Raw genomic sequence first — 24,665 nt, 5'->3', positions numbered from 1 at the left:
GAGGCCTGACGTGTGACATCGACCTCATGAAAGATAGGGGGGGGGGCGGATAAACACATAACTGCCCAGTAACAAGGCCTCTCTCCTTATTGGCTGCTGAAGAACGTTACACCGATCATACTCTTTGTACAAAATACCACATGCACAGGCTTGCAGTAACATGCTCGCACACACAGCAGCTTGTATGTGCACATGCAGTCTGAGGTTTTACATTGCACAAACACATGCACTCTCACCCTCACACACATAGACACATACAAACTGGACCAGAATTGTACCAGTAAGCCACTTTTCTCCTTAAAAATCTTATGACAATTCCGTTTTCCCCCTTCAACTAAGATTAGTACTTAAGCAAGCCCCTGGTAATAGTGCTGTCATTTTGCTGTTACACATCATCCACCAAGGTTCACACATAATGTCAACACAGTTCCTTTCGTCTCCTTCAGTGAGTTTGCTTTAAAAGCCAAAACAGTTTTTAGCTTATGCCTTTAGCTAAGAATATAAGTCAGAATCAAGCCAGATACTTTAAATCAAATGTCTGCCATCAAACAATTTTTAGGAAGTATGTGGTATATACTAAATTATTTTTACACTAGTTTAACTGTACTCCAGAATTTATATTAATTTCAGGAATTTTGTAACACCCCATAATAAGTTCTATTACTTCCACACTGTGCTTACAATCTACAGTATGGTATATTGCAAACATAGACGTGACACTGAACACTGCCCTGTACACAAAAGGAACTAAAGATTTAAGATAATAGTTAAAAGGACCCTATCTTACTATAAGGGCTCCTCTTAATTGGTGTGAAAGGTTTTTAACTGACTTTCCTCTTATGAGTTTTTCACAAAGCCGCTGAGAGAAACTTTTATTAAAAAACTGAGAACTCCAGGTCTAGAGCAAAGAGAAAAGGCAGGGCTGACCTTGTTGCTATGGATGACATCATGTTTCATGAATTAAACTACTGGTTTTGTCAACAGTGGTTGGCTGATAGAAGAAACAAAGTTAGGTAATTAAAATATGACAGTAAGACACAGAGACAATTAAAAGCATTTTTTTTTCATTTTATACATAGATTTCAAACATGAAACTAATTAAATATTGACTTGTTTAGTATACTGATATCTGGAGCATCTGGTTACACCTGAAATACTCTTAAACCAGAAACTGTGGAGTCTTACAGAGAAGACTGACATGCCCTATCTCCTTACTCTGCCACTTAGAAGCTACTTTAACCTTGGTCTTGTGATTACAAGTTTTTGTTTTCATACTTATGATTAGGTTTCTGAGCTTCAGCTAACCATGTAGCTGATTCTATTAGTGCTACTGTATTTTATTTTATTTTTTGGACATAGATCTAACTTAATGCAAATAGGTTCAGTTTTCCATCCATCCATTTTCTATACCTGCTTATTCCTTAACCAGGGTCACAGGGATCTGCTGGAGCCTATCCCAGCTCTCTTTGGGTGGAAGGCAGGGGTACACCCTGGACAGGTCCCCAGTCCATCACAGGGCCACATAGAGACAAACAACCTCACACACTCACACTCACTCCTATGGGCAATTTAGAGTCACCAATCAACCTGACATACATGTTTTTGGACTGTGGGAGGAAACCAGAGTACCTGGAGAAAACCCACACAAGCACAGGGAGAACATGCAGACTCCACACAGAAAGGCCACTGACAGGTTGCAAACCTGGGCCCTTCTTGCTGTGAGGCAACAGTGCTAACCACTAAGTCAACATGCTTCCCAGTTCAGTTTTCATTTTACATAATTTAAAAGATTTTTACACATTTCACAACACAGTGAAAAAGGAATTTGTAGCAATAATCCTATTCTAATGATGCATTTCTCTTTGGTAAATGAAAACAAATAATACATCAATTTACATATAACCTATTACACTATAATTCGGCCCGTTAACTAAACATCCCAAACCATAATACCATCCACCAAAAGACACACTTTTTCCAAAATTCTAAAAAACTATGAACCTGTTTTCACACGACTCAGACTCATTCAACTTTGTATGGAAAACTCTAAAAATTGCAGAATGTTATTTAAAAAGGCACTCACATTCATTATGAACAAGTCAAGTGATCTCAGCTGGAAACCAAATAACACTCAATTCCCCAGATGAAGACATTACGAGTCAGAACTGTTACCCACCACTCAGAACCTCAGGATAGCTAGATAAATATGAAACCGCTCTGTTTACTGGTTTTTGAAACAATGAATTCCTGAAGAGGAGGAGGACACAGGAGCAGAGACGGCAGAGGGAGGGCAAGGAGACAAAGAGTTTCTGATGAAATGTGGTGACTCCAGTTGACTATGTTCTTAGCCCTGCTACCTGGCCAGCAATAATTATGCCTATGATGTCGATGAGAACCTCTGGCTTCATACTGAGAATGATTTCCTTCTTTATGTACAAACTTTTTCATTGGTTTATATTGGTAAATGCACACATTTGTGATTGTTTTTAATTTCTGTGCTCTGTGTCCAGCTGCAGTATATTTATTTTTTCCACTCAACTTCAGTTTCTCTATTACTTTCATTATATGAAGGCATTACATGAAAAACTGTATATATGTGTCTTTACAGTATATTGTAAATATACTCTGGGTGAAAAGTGCCATTACATCATTGTGGTTTTAGATTTTTGTAAATGCAACTATAGACAAAAGTAGTATGTCAATGAGGACATGTCATGGTGTGGATGATCATTTTTTGTTTGTTCTGCTTGAAGGATCCTGGAACCCAGTTGAGCTCCTGAGGCCAATATTCAAACCCACAGGACCAGGAAACGTTCCAAATGTGAGCATGTGCATGAGAGCCCCCTCATCTCCTGCATATGCAGTGCATTCCCTCGTGCAACTCTAGAGCTTCCCCTCAGCTACAAGAGTGAGTCTGGAGAGCTCATTTATGGATAAGGTGACAAGACTGTTTGCTCAACACACCAGGGTTTCCTGGTCTTCCCACGGCTCATTTAAGAGGCAACAAGAAAAAAGGCAAATAGATGAAAGGCGGTCCCCACAGTTGGAGATGATGCAACAAGAGGCAGCAAGAGGCAGCAATTCAAATGAGTGGCTAATTATGACATCTGTTAACCCATTGAAGAGGTATCAGTGTGGTATCATGGGTCTCTTAATTGGTACAAACAGGTAGCAGATGCAGGCTTTGGGATTGAACATGTGCCAATTAGTGAGCCAACCTCCATGAGCAGTGATTAGACAGCCAAGCTGATGGACGAAGATCAAAGAGGAGAGCAAATGAGACAAGGAGATAGAGACTGGATAGGAAAGGAGAGGAAAATGAACAGAGAGAAGAGATCAGAAAGGGAGACAAGGAGATATGAAGAAAACAAGAAAGGAGAGGAGAGGGAAGAGGAGAGGAGAGGAGCAGGAGTGGAAGAAGAGGTCAGAGAGGGATACAAAGAGAATAGGAGAAAAAGAAAGGCTCAAGGTAGAAAGGTGAGGAGACAAGGAAATTAAAAGAAAAACTCACTCTTCAGTTAAATCTGCACATGTGGCAGTTTGGGATCTCAGTAGTATTAAAATCAGAGCTGGATACATATAACTTACTCGTCAAATCTGATTTAAAACATTTGGATCTGAGGATTAAGGCCTGTGATGGACACAGTGACTGTCTCAGGTTCACTTCATCCACCCAAATGCAGTGTAAAAGAGAGGTGTGACCAGCAGATGTCACTGTCTCAGATGCCTCAAAACAGTGAACCATGTTTAACACAACTATTTCAGACCCTATTCCAAGCTTCAGAAAGCCCTGTTTTATCCACTTCTACTAGTTACTCATTCTCTCACACTGACACTAATGGACCCTCAACACAAACTTCAATAACAGATGGCTCACCAAAAGTCCAAGAAGTCAGCATTTTCATTCTGACAGCACCTCTCCTTACTGTTAAATCGGATTAGTTCACAGGATACACCTGTGACCTTGCTTCTGGCCTGAGTCAGTTTATGTTCCATATTGGGGTGGATTGGCTTCGAGCCTGAGCTTAAGTTTATAGTTATTTTACTCTTTACAGTGATCATAATGTTGGAATCTCACAAAAGCTCAGCATCACCACTGAGCTCTGTGCATATACTGTACATCTGCATGATGTTCCAATATCCCTATATTGAGTTCCTGATCCCTTTCCATTGCAGGTTTGTCTGAGGGAGAAATGTGAGTGTGATGTATCCTACTGAGTCGTTTATTAATGGTGACATTAGCTGATCTTTTTTTATTAGCCTCAGCAGTATCCAGAATAATTTTCATCTCTTCCACTTCCACTGCACATTGTTTAACCTGCTCTGTTCATTGTCCTGGAACTATCTATCTTTTTGTCTCTTGCTTATGTTTGTTTGCAGTGCCATTCACATCTTCACCTCAGTGCTCACTTTTTATGTATGCTGATGTTGGGTAACATTAAATAGTGCTACAAGTTGTGATGTCTTCCTACTTAACTATATACCTCTGGTCTACTTCCTGATTCTTGCTTGTTATGTAGAGTCTCTGGATTGACCATTGCTTGGATCTTCCACTTTGCCCACTCACCCAAATATATGCTGGTTCCCAGAAAAATGTCTCACACACCTCATATTGTTCCACGTTTGATTGTTTTTCTGTGAATGATAAACCAGGTGAAGTTTTAGTTTGAAAGTGTCCAACTCGTACACAGACTTGAAAGTGAGTCAGCATGTACAACCCAAGAACTCTGGAACTTTTACAGCTACAGCTACATGGAAACAGCATTTATTATTGTTAAGAGTTACACCTGTGCTTTGCAGCAGGTGTAACCCAATTACATAGGTCAATAGGACATGAGGTTGTGCAGAAAAAACACATGATCTTGCAATCAGTTGAGGTTATTATATGCCAATAAAGATATAACAAAACTTATAGTGAAACTATTCACACAATCTGTAAGGGTTCCCTGTGCAGTGGCACAGGCCAGCTTCTTTAGCATAGCTGGTCCATGTTTGGACAGTAATGACAAAGCAACAGAAATAAAGCAACAAACATTTATAGATGCCGTCCACAATATCAGATCACCAGTTAATATAAAAAAAATGTTTAGTGTGACAGCACCATATGCAGCTTTCCCTGCCCTGCACATAGACGCATAGTGGATCACACATATGATCACAGACTCATGCAGATCACACAGTGACACCTCCTGGAGCTTGGCTGGTACTACATCCTATCAAAGGCATTGATAGATGCCTTCACTTTTTGAAAACAAATTTAATTTAATGATTTACAGCAAATTGCTGCTTGCACTATTTGCTTATCTGGGAGCTTATCTAATATTTACTTTGCATCTATATTCATTGTTTTATTTGTTTCATGCGCAATAATGGACTTCCTGGTTATGAATGCCATCACTATTTTAGTTGGCCAACAACATGAGTTGACATCAGATCAGACTGGATTGGCTCAAATAAACTTCATTAAGATTAAAGAGAAAGGCCTGGGGCCTGTCTGATGTCAAAGATGGTTCATACGGCATCAACATGTCAGAGATGTAATATGGTGCTGAGCCATGAAGAGACTTATACACAAGTCTATTCTCTGAGCGACAGTAAGCCAGTGCAGAGATCTGAGAATAGGAGTAATGTGGTTGTACTTCCTGGTTCTGGTCAGGACCTAAGCAGCAACGTTCTGAATGTACTGCAGCTGCCTTACAGCTCTTTTTGAGAGCCCTGTGAACAGGCCGTTACAGTAATCTAACCTGCTAGAGATAAATGCATGGATGAGTCTCTCCAAGTCTGGGTTAGACGTGATCCCTTTGATTCTGGTAATGTTTCTGAGATGGTAAAATGCTGATGATGTTATAGATTTAATGTGGCTGTTAAAATTCATGTCTTAGTCCATGCACTGAGCAGGCTCCTGTCAATAATGGACAATCCACTGCATCCACTGCACAGCATCATATCCAGACGGAGGAGTAGCTTCAGCGATAGTCCCTCTCCAACAGGACGTGTTTGGAAGCGATTCCACACCGCCGCCTCCTTCAGCCCAGGGCCCGGTGTCTTTTTAAATGAGTTTAATGACTTTTTATCCTCCCTGATAAAACTGGAAATGGTTTTAATTCTTGGAGATTTTAATCTACATATTGACAATGACACATCCAGCCCAGGAATGGATCTTTTATCAATGGCTGAAACTTTTAACTTTAAACATGTATCTGGCCCCACCCACACTAAAGGTCATACTCTGGACCTTGTCTTTTCACTTGGCCTACACGCTACTAATGTGTGTATAGAGGATGTCCACCTCAGTGACCATAGCTGCGTGTTGTTTGACTTGAGTTTCCCTCCTGAGCCTAAGCCTGTTCCTATGAGGTCAGAGAGGAGAATTATTCCAGAGACCACAACTGACAGATTCTGTACCAGGTTTAACTCTTCATTTGATTGAATGAAATAATGTTGATGATTTTATGTGTTGTTTTAATACCCAGTGCTCCACTGTCCTAGTCCAAGTGGCACCATTCAAAACAAATAATATCGTTAAGAAGCAGACATGTCACTGGATCAACGAAAAACATTCTGAATCTTCGAGGTCATGCCGAAAAACCAAATGCCTTTGGAAATCCAGTAAACTCTCGAGGTACACAGGTTGCATTTTAGGGACTTAGTTGCTTCCCTAAATAAAATGATTAAGGAATCTAGATCCAAGTACTTTCGACAGCTTATAGTAGCCAGCAAGAAAAACCCTAAAGTACTATTTGACACAATAAACTCCATTGTGTCCCCTGCCACTACAACTACCCTTGTGCTCCGTAAATCTGATGACTTTGTATGCTTTTTCATTGATAAGATCAAGGACATAAAAGACAAAATTCTATCCCTTACTTGTTGTAGCTCAACACATGTTGAAACCCCTCTTTAAACCTGGTCTTCTTCCTTCTGGTGGTCCCTCGCATGTGTTTTAAAACATAAGGAGATAGATCTTTTAAAGCTCTTGCGTCCAGATTCTGGAACGAACTCCCCTTTTCCCTACATTCACCTTCAAAAAACAACTTAAGTTACTCTTTTTCAAACAAGCATTCCAGCCTCAGTAGGCCTAAGGCTACTATGACTGACTGTACTTTGCAGTAATATGTATATATGTATTTTTTATCTGTCTATTTTTACTGCCTTTTAGTGTGAAGCACTTTGTGACTGCTGCCTGTGAAAAGCACTATATAAATAAACCTTCTTATTATTATTATTTTTATTATTATTCTGTCACTGCCCTGCTCAACTGACAAATTGAGGAGGTCGTTCCTCCCACATACCATGCGACTCCACCATTTATATGTATATTATTATGGTAGAAGACCCGAGATTGAGGAAAACACACACATACGTAGGGGTGAGAAGGAATTTTTTTTTAATAAAATTCCATTAGGTCTGATGTTCCTGGGATCTGTTGGAGCCACTCTCCCAGTTTGGGGGTCACAGCCTCGAGGGTGCCCGATTACCACGGGGATCATCCACACTTTTGTCTCCTCCTTCCACATCTTTTCTAGTTCTTCTTTCAGCCTTTGGTATTTCTCAAGCTTCTAATGTTCCTTCTTTCTTATTTTGATATCACTTGGGATTGCTACATATGCCACTACGTTTTTCTTCTGTTGTTCGTCCACCACTACTGTGTCTGGTTGGTTAGCCATCACGTGTTTTTCAGTCTGTATCTGGAAGTCCCACAGGATCTTAGCTCTGTCATTCTCCACCACCTTTGGAGGTGTGTCCCATTTGGACCTTGGGACCTCCAGCCCATACTCGGCACAGATGTTCCTGATTCCACCACTTGGTTATGGCGTTCCATGTACACACTGCCTGCTAGCATCTTACAACCTGCTGTTATGTGCTGGATTGTCTCAGGGGCATCTTTGCACATCCTGCACCTGGGGTCCTGCCTGGTGTGGTAGACCCCAGCCTCTATCGATCTTGTGCTCAGGGCCTGTTCTTGTGCTGCTACGATTAGTACCTCTGTGCTGTCTTTCAGTCCAGCTTTTTCCAGCCACTGGTAGGACTTTTCGATATCAGCCACTTCTTCTATCTGTTGGTGGTACATAGGCCTACCGTCCAGGGGTTTGTCCTGCCATGATGGTTCTTGCTCCTCCTCCTCTGCATCGGGCTTCTGTTGACTGAGATATTCCATCGCTCTGGGCCATCTTCCTTATGTACTCATGGATCTTTGCTGTTTCATATTGGATGGTGGGTCTGACGCTCATCAATCCTCGGCCTCCTTCCTTCCTCTTAGTGTGTAGTCTCAGGATGCTGGATTCAGGGTGAAATCCTCCATGCATTGTGAGGAGCTTCCTTGTCTTGACAGCAGTGGCTTCTATGTCCTCTTTTGGCCAGCTTATTATGCCAGGGGGGCATCTGATGAACGGCAGGGTGTAGGTGTTGATGGCTTCGACCTTGTTCTTCCCATTTAGCTAACTTCTTACGACTTGTCTTACTTTCTGTAGGTATTTGACTGTGGCAGCTTTCCTTGTGGCTTCTTCTTGGTTCCCATTCGCCTGTGGGATTCCAAGGTACTTATAGCTTTCCTCAACATCCACTATGCTGTCTTCTGGGAGTTCAACTCCTTCAGTCCTGACAACCTTCCCTCTCTTCGTTATCATTTGACCACACTTGTCCAGTCCGAATGACATTCCAATGTCATTCCAGTATATTCTGGAGGTGTGGATCAGTGAGTCAATGTCTCGCTCACTCCTGGTGTACAGCCTGATGTACAGGAGGTGGCTAATGGTTGCTCCATTTTGTAGTCGCTATCCAAAGCCAGTCTTTGTGATGATCTGGCTGAGGGGGTTCAGGGGTCCACGGCCTTTTGCCGTGGTGTATATCTGCTTGTTGGTCTCAGTGATGGTCACAGTAGGGATTGTTTGTAATCCTGCATTCACATCTTCTAGTAGACATTCACTTAGTCTTGGTAACCATCTACGGAGGTTCCCAGTGTCTATCTTACTCATGATCTTCAATCTCAGATCAGCTGCTCTTGTGTTGAGCGTGTGGGGGCCTTTTATTAGAACTTGGTACTCAATCTCAGGTGGGGATGGTATTGTTTCCCCCCTGACCTTGCGTCCTGGCTCCCCCTTGCTGTTGCATTTGTGTTGTATCTCTTCAATCTTTAGTTGTGATAGCAGTTGCCATATATATACAGTATATATATGTATATATATATATATATATATGTATATATATATATATATAGTGTGTGTGTGTGTGTGTGTGTGTGTGTGTATTTTTACATTTTGAAGAGACTGCTAGAAGGTATAAATTTCCCATCGGGATAAATAAAGTATCTATCCTATCCTATCCTATCCTATCCTATGATTACCCCTAACCTGATTTTTAGATTTTAGAGAAAGAGACTCGAGGTGAATGCTGATAGTTTCTCTTTGTTTCCGTGACCGAAAGATGATTATTTCAGTCTTGTCACTGTTCATTTGGAGAAGGTTGTTTTGCTTCCACACAGTGATCTGTTCAAGGCAGTGACCGTGAATCAACTGGTCCATATCCACATGCTGTGAGTGATATGTAAATCTGAGTGTCATCTGCGTAGTTATGGTAGGACACATTGTTGCTGTGTATTAACTCGCCTAAAGGAAACATGTAAAGATTGAACAAAGGGCCCAAGATAGACCCCTGGGGGACCCCACATGTCAACACCATTTGGTCTGTGAGACAGTTACCAATTTCAATTAAGTACTTCCTGTCTTCAAGATAGGACTTAAACCATTTAAGGGCAGTACCAGAGATGCTTGTCCAGTCCTCTAACCTTTTAAACAGGATCACATGGTCCACTGTGTCAAATGCAGCACTTAGATCCAACAGTACTAGACAGAGACTCTGTCACCTTGATGAGTGCAGTGTCAGTGCTGTGATTGGGCCTAAAACCTGACTGAAAATCATCAAAGAAATTGTTTAGCATGAGAAAGTCAGTAAGTTGTTGGTAAACAACTTTTTCAAGGATTTTGCCTAAAAATGGCAGGTTTGATATGGGCCAGTACTTGTTCAGTACTGTGACATCAAGACTGCTCTTCTTCAGGGAGGCTTGATGAGGCTTGACAATTTTCAGGGCCCTTGGAAATGTTCCAGACTGTAATGAATTATTAACTAATTGAGTGAGTTGTGGTAACAAACTGCCTAGCTCAGAAATCTAGTGGTTAAAACATCGAGGCAGCAGGTGAATGAACTCAGACTGGAGATAATCTCTTCAACTGTTTTGTCACTGATGGTGACAAATGTGTGGTGAAATGTGTCAGTTCTACCAAGTGTCTCCTGGATGTCTGCAGAGTTGTTATCTGCGTTGTGCAGTTTATTGCTTTATAATATCCAGTTTAATACCCTGAACCTTGTCATTAAAAAATAATGCAAAGTCATTGCTTTTAGATGGTGGAACTAGTTCAGGACAAACAGGACGTGAGTTGTTACTGCTGTTGTTGATGATTTCAGAAAAATACTTTTCTCTCTTTCGATGTAGAGTTTCATTGAACACACACAACATCTGCTTAGAAATATCATAATGAACCTGGAGAGATTCTCATCTCTCTGACTACTCTATCAATTGGATTAAATCCACAGTATACCTATTAACTGCAATTTTTGAGTAGCACGGTAGCTTACTGGTTAGAACTGTTGCCTCACAGCAAGAAGACCCCGGGTTCATAACTCAGCAGGGGCCTTTCTGTGTGGAGTTTGCATGTTCTCCCCGTGTTTGCGTGGGTTTAAGGGCAGCTCACTTACACTCACACACACTTTCTGTCTTGCTCTCTCTCCCTCAGACACACATACACACCCACACACACTCACATACATTCAACAGCCACACCTGACCTGGACTAATCGCCCTGTCCACCTGTCCACCCACACTTGTGGGCTGCACAACCCAAGATCGAAGCCTGACCAATCCCAACCCACCAACTCCCTTCCCACCAGGCTGTCAGAGAAGTGTTTGTGCTAATCCTTTTAAGCAACTATGTTGTTTGATGAAAGGTAGGTCACAAATGTGGATTTCTTTACAGACCGTTTGCTATATACAGTATCCCTCCAGGAGTCATCAAGCCTCAGTTTAGAGATTCAATGTAATCTATTTGAATGGAAATAATGATTAAAATTTGGTTATTCTAGACCACCACAATCTTCTGTAGGGTTTTACTGGTGGTTTGTTTTTCCATATGAAGTCAGATATTTTTTGGTAAAGTGACTTCAACCAAAGAGGTGAGGGTAGAGTAAGAATCATTGAGAATAGATAATTGATTTTAGTGGATCATCATTTTTATGGCTGCCACTCTTCCCATGAGTGATATAGATAAAGTGTTTAATCACATAAGGTTGTCCTCTAGTGATTTAAACAGAGGTGTGTAATTTTGCTGTATCAGGTCTAACAACCTGGGGGAGATATTGATACCCAGATATCTAATGTTGCCTGAAAGAGGAGACGTGGACAAAGACTGAAAAATCGCAGTTCATCCATTATCGATAAGGTGTAGTATTTAGGGTCACATGGATCTGCTGGAGCCTATCCCAGCTCTCTCTGGGTGAAAGGCAGGGGTACACCCTGGACAGGTCACCAGTCCATCACAGGGCCACATAGAGACAAAAAAAACTGACACACTCACACTCACTCCTATGGGCAATTTAGAGTCACCAATCAATCTGATATGCATGTTCTTACATACATGCATGACTGTGGGCGGCCAGCTTCTGACTCTAGGACATTGGCAGTGCTTTGGGGTGGGCCTGTTGTAGACCTTAGGCTGAATAAGCCTGGTTCGCTGCTGCGGGGAGTGGGATTGGGGGACAGGGGGCTGGGAGGAGGCCTTTTTAAGTTAGCCCTCTTCCTTCTACCTTTGGGGTAGTCATTGGGGCAGTTGGATGGAGGTTGGTTGATGCCTGCCATCTGAAATATCTGTCCCACAGTTTTAAATGCATATTAGACATGGAGGACATGGGGAGCAATGCTGCAGTGCTCCACTGTCAGCCAGCAGTAGGACATCTGTGCCACAGCTGCCTCTTCATTTTAATTGCACCTTAGGTCATCATGCACCTCACCATCACCTCACCACACACAATATACAATGTATATGGAAAAATGTTATTTTATTACATAAAATGTAATGGAAAAATAAGTTTCAATGATTGATTATTGTTACTGATTATGATTTTTATTGTTTCTTACTGTATTCTTGCTTTTTCAGGTTTCACAGGTTTTCATTTACAGGTTGATTCAGAGTTCACCAAGGAGCTCATGTGTTTTTCATAATCACATCTGATGTTTATGTTCTTCCTGACCTAGTATAGTCTGACACTAAGGGACACAGTGTTCTCAAGGATGTTGGTAAGGAGTATCTGGGAGAAAGGTTCCTTAGGACACTAGGTGTGAGGAAGGGACAAGTACAACAGAGCACGCCCAGGATGGAGGGTTAACTGTTGAATGAGAATATAGAGTTTTAGAATATAGCCTTATTAGGGAATCACTTTGTAGAACAATAGGGAAGTACAGACTTAATTATCTGATTATGTGAATGATTATTTGCATTTACTTTGCATGTCTGTGTAAGTACAGGCCTCAGCCTAATAGAAGCGGAGCAACTGGGGAACAACTGGAGAACAACTGGGGAAGACTCTGATCAATTGTGTTCTATTCTGTTTTGCTCCTTTCTTGTAAGAAATATATTCTGAAAAGACAATCTGTCTGCACTCTCTTTATTGCTCATCCAACGGGTTTTGCCACAGCATACTTTACATGGCATTTCATGCATCCACCCAAACACAAGACCACATCTCTGAGATCTATTAAACAAGAGAGGTTGGTTGAACACCTTTTGGAAAAGCAACTCTGTTGCTCAACAAGGCATCTAGATACTCAATACTGTATGCCAAGCAGCTGGACAGGATGGGTTTGAAATAAAAATTGTAAACAAGTGAGGTAGCGAAGAATTAGATACATGTAATGATGTTTGTGAGTAAATGAAAACAGGAAAGATACCAAACATAAGGGTTTATTACCACAATTACGAGCATTTACATTATACAAATAATAAGTCCATGCAACATGTCTCACATGAAACTGCTAGTATGATGGCAACTTCTGTCCCTGTAGATCGTTGCTTTATCAAATATTTGGAACTCAGACTGTACTCTCAGTCTTATATCTCCTCTTTTAGTGGTCCATTCAGATGGAAATTTCCTGCCTGACAAAATGAACCGTTAACCACATATACTGGGGTTGTAATGCTGCCTCTCACAAATATCTTGCCTGAATAGTTGCTAAACAGTGATTTTGGTGAGAAGCTTAAATTCATCAACACTAGTCTGAAAGGATGAGGGGTAGTGTAAACTGCCAGAATAGCAGCAGTGCTTGAGAAAGCAATACAGTAGTAAGTAAATTAGCACCCTATTTGGGTGCTAATTGAGTTTTTGAGTATGACATATAAAATCAGTAGCTAAAAAAATAGCAGTGATTTCCACCGCAAAAAAATAAAAGTAAACAATGGGCAGAGTATGCCCTTTAAGATTCTTGTTTGGTTTACTGTTATTCAGTGACAGGCTAAACTAAAAACACTATTGAAGTATAATACAGTACTACTGTAATAAAAATGCATGACAGTGTCATTATGGCACACATTACAATTGCCTGTTTTAAAGGATTGGCTGTGAAATTTATTCTTGACCTTGGAAATACTGGTCCTATCAAGACAATTTTCTTACAATATCATGATGGCAATCTCTGCCTCTTTGGTAGAGGGTCTTTGGTGTCAGATATGAATGGGGTACATGAACAGTTAACACAAATCCTTTTGAAACTCAACTCATCATGCAAAATTTAAGCTATTACAACAAATAAACAGCTTAATTTTCCAAAAAATATAAACTGTATTAACTAGTATGAAATATAACTGTTTTATTTGTACAATCTTTCCTTTGTTTTTAAGAAAATCTTCTTGATCAATAAGTTCTATCAGAAGTCCAGTTCCACAGTGTAGTGTGTGATAACATAATGATCACTGATTGATCAAGGAGGGATGTCTTCATCTTTGTGGACCTATCCGTCACTCATTCTGTTAATAAGTAAAACGTAGTGTTAGAATCAAATTTCTGGTGTTAGGACATCATTTATCTTTTTATAAAGCTCTTGACTGGAATAATTTAATTAAACCTAAAATCACTATATGTCCATCCATCCATCCATCATCTATACCCGCTTATTCCTAATTAGGGTCACAGGGATCTGCTGGAGCCTATCCCAGCTCAGCTCAGGATCATTATTTACTGATGATCTGATTGACTGATGGTCATACAGTCATATCAAAGCAGTGGATGTGGTTGTTGCAACTTTAAGGATTTAAATGAGATTCCTATACATTTAATTGCAGTCAGCTACCTTACGATCAGCTCTTTACATTTCACCCTGCTGGGGTGAAAGGCTGGGCTCTCTCTGAAGTCAATAAGAAACTAGCTGTTTGTCGTTTTGACTATAGCTGTACAGTAGACCTATATGGCCCATGCAAAGAGTAGTCTTATCTTGGATTATTGAATCCAGCTTTTTCAATCCACAACTCCGGTGTGTGTGGAAGAATTAAAATTTCTGGATACCCTTTATTAGAAAATCCAGCATTAGTCATTTGCTTTTGGATCTGATTAATGATGTACAAAGAACAGGGACCTGGTTAATGGACCAAACCAGAGCTAAAATATAAGAAAATATTTCACAAATTCAGTTCAGAGGGCTGCATTGTCATGTTACTCTGCTTCTAATGGCTATTTGCAACCATATTTGCCAGCAAATGGAATAAACATACAGTAGGGGAACTATTGCTGGTTGAGCTTTAGTGTTTCCTTACTCCAAAATGTAAAATTCTAAATATGATTGAGTAGCAAAAGATCAATTTATGAGAGGAATAAAACTCTGCAACATTAACATACTGCACCTGCATTTGTTCATAGATCCAGGCAGTAAAGTAGGTCACATTGCCATAGACCCCTGGCTTGTTCTGCCAAGCACATCCAATCCCCCAGCTAGTGTCCCCTGCCAGCCACCATACATCTCCATCTTTGACCACCAGAGGCCCTCCACTGTCACCCTACAACATACAAGGGAAATGAATATCTTAGGTTTGTGTGTGTGTGTGTGTGTGTGTGTGTGTGTGCGTGTGTGTGTGCATGTGTGTGTGAGAGTGTGTGTGTGTGAGAGTGTGTGCGTGTGACACAGAGAACAAAGTTATACTAACTTGACATGTATCGACTCCTCCCTGCAACTTGCCGGCACAGAACATGGTCTGTGAGACTCGTCCATCTAATATCTGAGGGCTGTTACATGTCTCTCTGCTGTAAATTGTCACCTGGGCCTGATTTAGCCTGTCAGGGGTTGGTCCTGAGAGAAATGAATGATTGTACACCCATAGTTAGCTCAGTCTAACATTAAAAAACACTATTTCCTTACTCATTCTTTAAAGGCCTATACATACTCTGCGAGAAATTTGTTCTCTCTCCCAGGGCTGTGAGAAAAGAATGTAATTTTTAAATTTTATGTTCTTGTTCTTGCCACCACAAGAAAATGAACAAATTTCTCACCTCTCGTGGACCCTGAACAAATAATTTACAGGGAGAAATGCTCAGAAACAGTTTTATCTGCAGAGCTCTCAGACAACATTGTATAAATTTCAGGTACACATGGAAAGTTACTTATATATACAATAAATTAGTATTTAGCTCACCAGAGACATATAAGGCTCCCCATCCTGTGATCCAGGCCTGACGTCCAGCAGAGAGGTCCACGCCAGTGTTAGGGAGACACACTGGCTTCACTGTTCCTGATAAGAAAGACTTTTTGTGTTTATCTAAGTGTTGCCATCAATATATTTAGGTATACAATAACAGTTAATGAAATCTGAATTTCATTTGCAGGCACTTACTAGTGAAAGTTAGAGGTGTGTTGAGCTTTAGAAGAGCAATGTCATAGTCATGAGTTTGTGTGTCATATTTTTCATGATTGATGATTTTGTTAACTGTCTTGCCAACACTAAATCTCATCTTAAACAAGCTGACATCTCCGGAGTATACCATCCACCTGTCAGGATCAGTGTAGCTGCTTTGAAAAACAGAACATGGTAAAAACAAACATTGTGAAAACAATGAATATCTCTGAATATCTTCTGGACTGTCTATTAAATGCCCAAAAAGAACAAAGAAGGGAAAAGGCCTTTCGTGTTTTAGGAGTAGAACAGATGTAGCCTTTGGACATTGATTGTACTTCCTCATGTGTGCTTGAATTTTATTGTCACAGTAACCTACTTACTGTAAGGATATCTGAGTCACTGTTACAGTAAAGCATCATTTCAGAAGACTGATATCTGTCTATAAAGATGTCATTAAGTTGTAAATATGACAAGCACGTTCTGAACTTGTAAATACAATTGTGAAATACCCTGTTGGTACAGAACTGCTCAGGTAGAGAAAAACAGAGCTCACGTCTGGAAGCAATGGGCAGCAGATAGGATCCAGTAAGGGCTGATAATGGAGCCTCCACAGATGTGTTGATCATAAATCTGGAGACTGACCTGCCACGGCCAGGCTCCATTTGCAGCCTCTGTCCCACCTACAATACGAGAACTGGGGGCTGCAGAACTCTGTCCACATTCTGAGGATGAATAAAAAAGCTGTTTTCAGTGGTAAAAAAAAAAAATACACACAACTAGAATGAAATATCTCAACAATTATTGGATGGATTGCATTGGAATTTGACATTCATGGATGGTGGATGGATAGATTTTGGATGTTTTATTACAAATCATTACAGCCTCACTGGTTGTATGATGGTAAACACATATTATGATTTTGTACATACAGTATTTCAGCACTGTAGTCACACTATGTTACATTTGAAGCAGCAGCTTACCAATACACTGCAGTTTGACAGCTCTGGATGAGCAGCTTTGGCTGTGAAGGAAGCAAAACATGAATAAAAGTTGATATTTAAGACAGCAAAACAAAATATTCAACAAGTTCTACAATAAACAGGGAAAAGATTCAGATGACCCGATCCCCATAAAGATGTTCTTCATCTCTTGTGGTAAAGTATACCTGTAAACAAGCTGTGACTGTATAAGGGATCCATAATGACTTCCCACCTTCAGCTTCATGTATCCTTTAGAGGCCAAAGAACCTGCATTGGTTTGGCTGTAGGACACATAATCCTGCCTGTAGGACAGACACAAGGACATGTGCTCTCATGGTGCCCACTGATGTTGTGGCAGAGCTATCTGAAATCACTGTGAAACATCGGAAACTACATTTTTCTTTCTAGAATGTTTACTGACTGTGTTATTATTTGGTTATTCCTCAAGTCCTTCATTCTGAGGAATTCATCTATCCAGAGTGCACTAAATACTATGCCTCTCCTCCTAAAATACTAACTGGTTTTAAATAGAAAGTCTGAGTGCCATATGACGACAAAACATTAGCTTTATTCATTCTGACAAAAGCCACATTATGAAGGAAAGAATAAATGCAAATTCAGTTTGATCCGGTATGTGTTGACATTTATACAGTAATTAGACAAGAGTGCAGATGTGAGAACATGAACAGTGGCGACGGCCAGCACCTTCTGTAGCCTATATGCTCACACACTGCTTCCCCATAATTGTCGTCCCAGTTTTCAGCACACACAGGAATCCACATCTGGTTGTCTGATGAGTAACTCTCTAGCATGGAGTTGGCCCCTTGGAGTCGAACTTTAAAGCAGAAAAGAACATCATTGTTCAGCCACCATGCAGTTCACTGGTGTGATGCACAAAGGCGGATGCAGCACATATGTGTTGCTTTCAATGGCTTACAGCACTGAGATTCATCCTCGTTGTGCGGACAGTCCATGATGCCATCACACCACTGGGAGGGGCTCAAACACTTCCCACCACTTCTACATGACTTACCCAATAAACACTGGTAGTATACTGCAAACATACAAAAACAGTCACCAGTACCTTCACTACACAAAAACTCAAAATCAGCTGTTTATGTGATGCCAAAATAGCTTAATATCAACTTCACAGATTTGTAATGTAATGAACTTACAGAAGTACCAAAGCAAGATGCCAACCACCACCAGGATAACAGCTACACACAGAGCTGAACACAATATATATTTCAGGTGACGTTTCTTTATTCCTGCATAACGAGATAAAATGGAGTCACTGATACAACTGATCAATATCACACACTAGCTTCACACTCTAAATAGTGATTCACTGGTCATGTAAAATGAAATGCAAATTCTGGATGCTTCAGGATATACATAATATCATGAAGTAAAAAAACAGGTTTAACAGATACTATACTGACAATCAAGCTGCTATATTTCTAGTGAAAAGCTTAGCCATCCTACCAGAAGTGAATCTTTGAGCTGCCATTTCAATTTGCATACAGCCCCATACATAACACTATGTATTAGGTCACCATTGTTTAAAATATGGCCCTAATGGAGACTGAAGCAGAGGACTAAAATAGCTTTCGATGCAATCGTAGCTATTTTAGTCACTATACTATGCATAATAGTAAGAAAGTCTAAGCTGAAACTGAGCATGTTTTCTGTTTATGACTAGTTTCAGTGATAAGTTCTGGGTGGCTAAGGTACATGTTTTCTTTACTGCTAGTGTACATTCATCTTGTGACTGACTAAGAGTCATTGTTTAGTCACCCTTTAGTTCTATGTTGTATTATTTCATAATACATTAAATATTACTGCACCTTTCTTTTGTCCTGTTGTATGTGGGATTCCAGGTGTTACGGTGTGGTGGGTGTTGATTTGGGGAGACATAGCAACATAGTTGGGTATATGTTGTGGCAGATTAGGATATATCCCCTGCTGCACCATGTATGGAGATGGTCTTTCTTCATTCTGCTGGAACCCTCTGTTCTCATAGATAGCACCATTTGCCTACAAGTAAACAGAAAAAAATACAGTTGTAACTGTAGTAACTCAGAACATTAGGCAATGTAGCTTGTGAGTTGGCTTACTTCAGAAAAGTCTCTATTTTTATGTTAGCAAATGTAGTGAGAGCAGTGTGAAAACAGAGCTCATACAAAGATTAACATGAACATCAAGAAATGTTGCCAGGAACTGAGCTTACCTGATTATTAGTCATACTGGCCAGACCAAACTAGTTCCACTAGCTGGAGACGGAGTCTATCTAAAAAAAAGGTTATACAGTTTTTATTTATAGAGAATGAATAAAGTAATGGTGATGAGTCCCATTATGTATGTAAGACATAACTATAATGTTCATTAAAGCAATATTCATAAAACTAAAGTAAAAATAATTGATCAACTTCTGCATTGGAGCATTAGGTCAAAAGCTTTATCTACCAAAACCAAAGCTATAATAGTTATCAGACAAACTTAAAAAATAGGTTCTTTTTTCACAAACAAGCTAGAAGATCATTTGAGAAATCTTCCACATTCCCAAACATAAAAAATGTTCACACATTACCTGAATAGGCAGAATTTAGAGTTTGTATCCTTATTGTTCACTAAATTTCCACCTACTTTAAAAAGTTCCCAAAATGTCTTCACTTCACTCTGTTTCTCTCTGCCTCACATTCACTGCTTTCCTCCTTATAATCAGCGGCCAAGACCACGCCTTTTTCCACTGTGGCAGTCTGCTGTGTGCCACTTGACTTATGCTAACAACAGAAATGACATGGGCAAACAGCAGGTATTGATGAAGGTCAGCATTAATACCTATTACTGTCTATTCACAGCCTGGCTTTAGGATAAGGTGGATGAAGTGAAAGAAAAGCTGACGACATGTTCAGACAGAAATGACCATCCATTGATCTGTCATTTTTATTTGATCAGGAAATCCTAATTTAGAAACTCAGTACTTACAAATGGCAAATTCAAACCAGCTTATTTCATGTAATAGCACACAATTGCCGTGTCCGATAAAGATGTGACAGAGATGTGAAGTGAGATGAGTCAACAGGTGACATGCAGTTAATGTTTGTATAACCTACAGGTGCCACTCAGACAGAGCCAGAGAAAAATTCATTTAAGTCAACTGGAAGGGCATAACAAAATTGGTTCTTACATTATCAATGTCCGTCCCTCGTAAAAAGAAGCGTCACTTGGCTGCGTATAAATCCAAGTCCAAACAAATGGGCATGTTAACTCTAACAGCCAAGTGACTTTCAGACCCTGTCAATGTTTAACCCAGAATTTGACTGTGTTAATATGCAGGAACAGGAAGGAATGAAAGACAAAAGCCAAGTGACTGTGAGGAACATGCTGAGTGATCTCAGCTCAAAACCAGCTTTTTAACATATTGCATTTAACTAACACTCGTGTTATTGAATTTAACAGGGAATGAACCAACTGAGACTGAGCATAGGAATCATGACTTTTTGCTCATAAGTTAAATCAGAGCAGGCAGTGAGGTGGTGCAACAATATGGCATTACATAGAAGACAAAGTTTTGGTTAAAACTGTTTTAGAGTCGTGTTGATTCAACTTCATTATGGAGATATATTTTGTCCTCCTCATGAATGTTAATATAATATAATATTAATATATGGCACATCTGAAATGTGTTGAAACAAAACCAGAATATTTATAACATTTATGAAGGAGGATTTACAGTGACTCCAGACTGTCCATGACCTGAGGTTGACTTCAAACATACAGCCAGGACAGCACTTAGACTTAAACCCCACAGAATATCTGTGCAGAGAGCAGAAGATGTCACTTCCATCCAGTCTGACAGTTTTAGAACTTCTAGAACTAAGCCAGGATGACTGGAAGATGGATCTGCTGCCAAAGTGGTTTTTACAAAAAAGTGAATTAAACATTATGTCATGATAACTCATTACTATCTGGATGTCCTAATATCTTAATAAAAAGCCTCCAATTAATCCAGAATGCCGCAGCCAGAGTCCTGACAGGAACTAGCAAGAGAGATCATATTTCTCCTATATTGGCTTCTCTTCATTGGCTCCCTGTAAAATATAGAATAGAATTTAAAATCCTTCTTCTCACATACAAATCCCTTCATAATCAAGCTCCTTCATACCTTAAAGACCTCATAGTACCATATTATCCCAATAGACCACTTCGCTCTCAGAGTGCAGGTCTACTTGTGGTTCCCAGAGTTCTCAAAAGCAGAATGGGAGGCAGAGCCTTTAGCTATCAAGCTCCTCTCCTGTGGAACCAGCTCTCAGCCTGGGTTCAGGAGGCAGACACTCTCTGTACTTTTAAGGCTAGACTTAAAACCTTCCTCTTTGACAAAGCATATAGTTAGGGCTGGCTTCAGGTAACCCTGAACCATCCCTTAGTTATGCTGCTATAGGCCTAGACTGCCCGAGGACCATCGGTGCACTGAGCTCCCCTACCCTAACCCCTCCCCTCTCTTCTCTCCTCCCACCTCATGTATATTCCACCATTGAATGTCACTAACCTTGTGCTCTCTCCCTCTCTCTCTCTGTTCTCTCTGTACCTTCTGCAGGTGTCCCTGGTCCTGGAGCTGTATATTGCTGATGTGCAGTTACTGGCCCCACCAACTTGCAGTGTCTATTTGTTGTTTATTGTTGCTGTTCTTTTCTCTCTCCTCTATCCACTCACCCCAACCGGTCGAGGCAGATGGCCGCCCAAACTGAGCCCAGTTCTGCTGGAGGTTTTTTCTTCCGTTAAAGGGAGTTTTTTCCTCTCCACTGTCGCCAAGTGCTTGCTCATAAGGGAATTGTTGGGTTTTTAGTTTTAGTTTTTGTAAAGTGCCTTGAGATGATTTGTATTGTGATTTGGCGCTATACAAATAAAATTGAATTGAATTGAATTGAATTGATTCCCAAGTGGACTTCCTCTGAGGACTTTTATTTTGTATTTTGTATTTTGTTTCCCTCAGCAGCTTTATATTCATTAACCTTCATTATTTTCATCTGTTGTCACCCTGCCTTTTGTTTTCGCTGCTCCCTATATATTCGTCCTTCTTTTTTTTGTGTTGGTGGGAGCATTAGTACCAGATGTGAATTTATGATTATTATTTGTGTTTTTCGTGAGCCCTGGTGATTCCAGGAGAAATAAAATATTGGCTTCGTCCTGCATTTGGGTCCTTTGCCTCTCCTTCACACCGCAATATACCAGAATGCTCCCACCAAAGATGGACCCAGCGGACACAACCACAGAGGACCAACTGATCTCCGGTTTCCTGGACACCCTGATTGTCAGTTTCTTTCCAGCTGCATGAGCCTCGGTGCATCAACGACAGCGTCCCCGCCAAGGCTCCTCTTCAGCATCTCAGTCCCCAGTGGTCCAAAGATGATGTCACGGACGAGCCTCTTACTCCCGAGCCACTGCCGGTGCCGGACAAGCACTCGCCAGAGTCTCCACCGCCCAGGCCCACAAAGCCAGAGTCTCCGCTGTCTACGACAAGCTTCTCATCTGAGTTTCCAGCTGGCCTCTCACCTCAGTTTCCAGCCAGCCCTTCGCCTGAATTTCCAGCAAGCCTCTCACCTGACTTTTTGGCTAGCTTATCGCCTCAGTGTCCAGCTAGCCCCTCACCTCAGCCTCTGGCCAGCCCTTCACCTGAGTTTCCAGCTAGTCTCTCTCCTCAGTCTATGGCCAGCCATTCACCTGAGTTTCCAGCCAGCCTCGCACCTGAGCTTCTGGCAAGCACCTCAGCTCAGCTCTCAGCCAACCTCTCACCCGAGGTCTCGACCAGCTTTTCACCAGGATCTCCGGAGCCCAGCGCTACCATCCAGTCTCTGCTCAATGCTCTCTGGCCAGAGGTCAGCACTCAGCCAGAGTCCACAGCTAGTCCTTCGCATGAGTTTTCGGCCAGATCTTCGCCTCAGACTGCAGCTCTCCTCAGGGGCTGTCCTTCAAAGCGGTCCCAGACTCCAGCCTTCTCGAGTGGTCATCCTTCAGAGGGGTCCCAGATCTCAGTCCGCAAGGAGCCGTCCTCCAGAACAACCCCAACTTGCCTGAGAGGCCTTCCTCCTGAGCAGTCCCAGAACTCTTGGTGCTGGAGGGGCCGACCCCAAGAGCAACCCCAGACACCCAACGGTTCAAGGGGTTGTCCTCTCCATCAGCACCATCTTCCGGGCCACTATGGAAGCAGACCCGTGGACGGTGGACTGTCTTCCACCCCCCTGCCTTTGTGTTTGTGAGAGCATTACTACCAGGTGTGAACTGATGAAGGAAGATTATGTTTTTCCTGAGCATTGGTGATTCCAGAAGAAATAAAATATTGGCTTCATCCTGCATTTGGGTCCTTCACCTCTTCTTCACACCGCAACATAACAGGTTAAATATGTTGTACATAAGCAACTTCAGTTTTTTTTTTTTTAATACATTTGCAAAAGATCACAAGGCGTTGTGGGAGGTAATATTGCTCCACCAACAGCACCCTCTTCTCCATGGGCGTCTGGAGGCAGCTGAGCCAGTGGTGGATTGTTAGGACGAGGAGGTGGTCTACAGCATGACATTGTTTGATCATCTGTAAATTCAACAGTTTGCCCTAAATAAAATCTTGGTGAAGAATACTTTTTATGTCCTTCACTAAGTTTCTACAGTCATCAGTTTAACTTCTCCAAAAAACAATTTATTTTTCCATTTTTCTTTATATTCAGTTACTATTGTTTACACTCATTCTTCATTATCATACACGTATTTAATAGGCTCCTTCTTCCTTCACACAAAAATCAGTAATTTCACTCTGTTTTAAGTCCCTACTAAATTCACTTATAAAATTCCTCTTAATCGCAGGAGTCCGTCTCTGATCTCTCTTTTCAAAATTCAATAGTGTCACTCCTCTCCTTTCCAGCCTCTCAATGCTCTAAACGGTCCCCTTATGGGACCAGGGCAGAGGACTTTCAGTAAGGAGTCTTAGACTCCCCCGTGCGCGGTTTGTAGGTCCAAAACCGGAAGGAAGAGGAGATATTGCGATCCCAGATGAGCCCCCAAGTTTGTAGGTCCAAACCTGGAAGGAAGAGGAGATATTGCGATCCCGGACGAGCCCCCAAGTTTGTTAGGTAAATTCTTTTAACAAATAGACTCAGAGGACGAACTTCGGTAAGATTATATTGAAGTTTTACTTGCAAGGAGTAACAGTCACACAGCACCTTAGTACAGCGTGAGAGTCACTGGCTGTTTGCAGCCCAACACATCAGATTTAATGGTAACACAAAAGGGAGGTGATTTCCCACAGAAAGACATCTGGGCCCTTATCAAATAGTCAAGGTTGGAGCAAACTGTTTTCACTGAGAGGAAAAATTGTATTTCCACAATACACAATAGGCCCTATTCAGAAGATGTGTCAGTTATACCTAAAGTAAGCTGGATTAGGTCACAGGAGGGTAAACATTTTAATTTCTCTAACAGATGTTTTTTATATTAAGGGTAAACTAATCCCTACCCATTAAAAATATGATTACTGCAACAAATGTGAATAAACCTGCTGTGAGAAAGCAATATGAGCCCTCTAATAAATGTCAACTCTGATATACTCCACAACATGAAAGAATGCATTATTAAGAGGAAAATAGGATCTAGTGCCCAACTTGAAAATTACACTGTAAATGTTCTATTACTAATCAAAGTGTTCAGATTAAGTATAAAAAATTTAAAATCAAAGCAATGTACCAGTTGTTAAACGTAAATCATTGTC

General features: G+C 40.9%; 1 protein-coding gene across 6 annotated transcripts; it reads right to left on the bottom strand.

Annotated features, from left to right (window-relative positions):
• Positions 1-13,063: 13,063 nt before the first annotated feature.
• On the bottom strand, positions 13,064-20,194 carry tmprss2 (transmembrane serine protease 2). 6 transcript variants are annotated; one of them, XM_026327654.1, is made up of 14 exons: positions 20,097-20,194; positions 19,137-19,196; positions 18,754-18,943; positions 18,082-18,174; positions 17,844-17,960; positions 17,612-17,741; positions 17,092-17,208; positions 16,907-16,947; positions 16,480-16,648; positions 15,924-16,099; positions 15,726-15,821; positions 15,240-15,382; positions 14,940-15,092; positions 13,064-14,069 (listed from the first exon to the last, which is right to left on the bottom strand). In XM_026327654.1, exons 2-14 carry the CDS (start codon positions 19,149-19,151, stop codon positions 14,061-14,063), a joined length of 1,449 nt encoding a protein of 482 aa, XP_026183439.1. In that variant the 5' UTR covers positions 19,152-19,196; positions 20,097-20,194; the 3' UTR covers positions 13,064-14,060. The 6 variants fall into 6 exon arrangements, with proteins under 6 accessions (XP_026183439.1, XP_026183445.1, XP_026183440.1 ...); XM_026327660.1 differs by having other exon boundaries at positions 15,924-16,096; XM_026327655.1 differs by having other exon boundaries at positions 19,137-19,192; positions 20,097-20,178.
• Between the last annotated feature and the right edge of the window lie 4,471 nt (positions 20,195-24,665).

Source organism: Mastacembelus armatus, chromosome 14 (assembly GCF_900324485.2).
Source record: "Mastacembelus armatus chromosome 14, fMasArm1.2, whole genome shotgun sequence".
Taxonomy (NCBI): domain Eukaryota; kingdom Metazoa; phylum Chordata; class Actinopteri; order Synbranchiformes; family Mastacembelidae; genus Mastacembelus; species Mastacembelus armatus.
This window is presented reverse-complemented; position numbering and strand designations above follow the sequence as displayed.

What these genes read in the sequence shown, in the direction of transcription:
- tmprss2 (XM_026327654.1), bottom strand. An exon ending in CAGTCACAGCTTGTTTACAG is followed by an intron (nt 16,948 to 17,091) that starts GTATACTTTACC and finishes CTTCCTTCACAG; the next exon opens with CCAAAGCTGCTCATCCAGAG. An exon ending in GAGGAGTCGATACATGTCAA is followed by an intron (nt 15,093 to 15,239) that starts GTTAGTATAACT and finishes TGTATGTTGTAG; the next exon opens with GGTGACAGTGGAGGGCCTCT.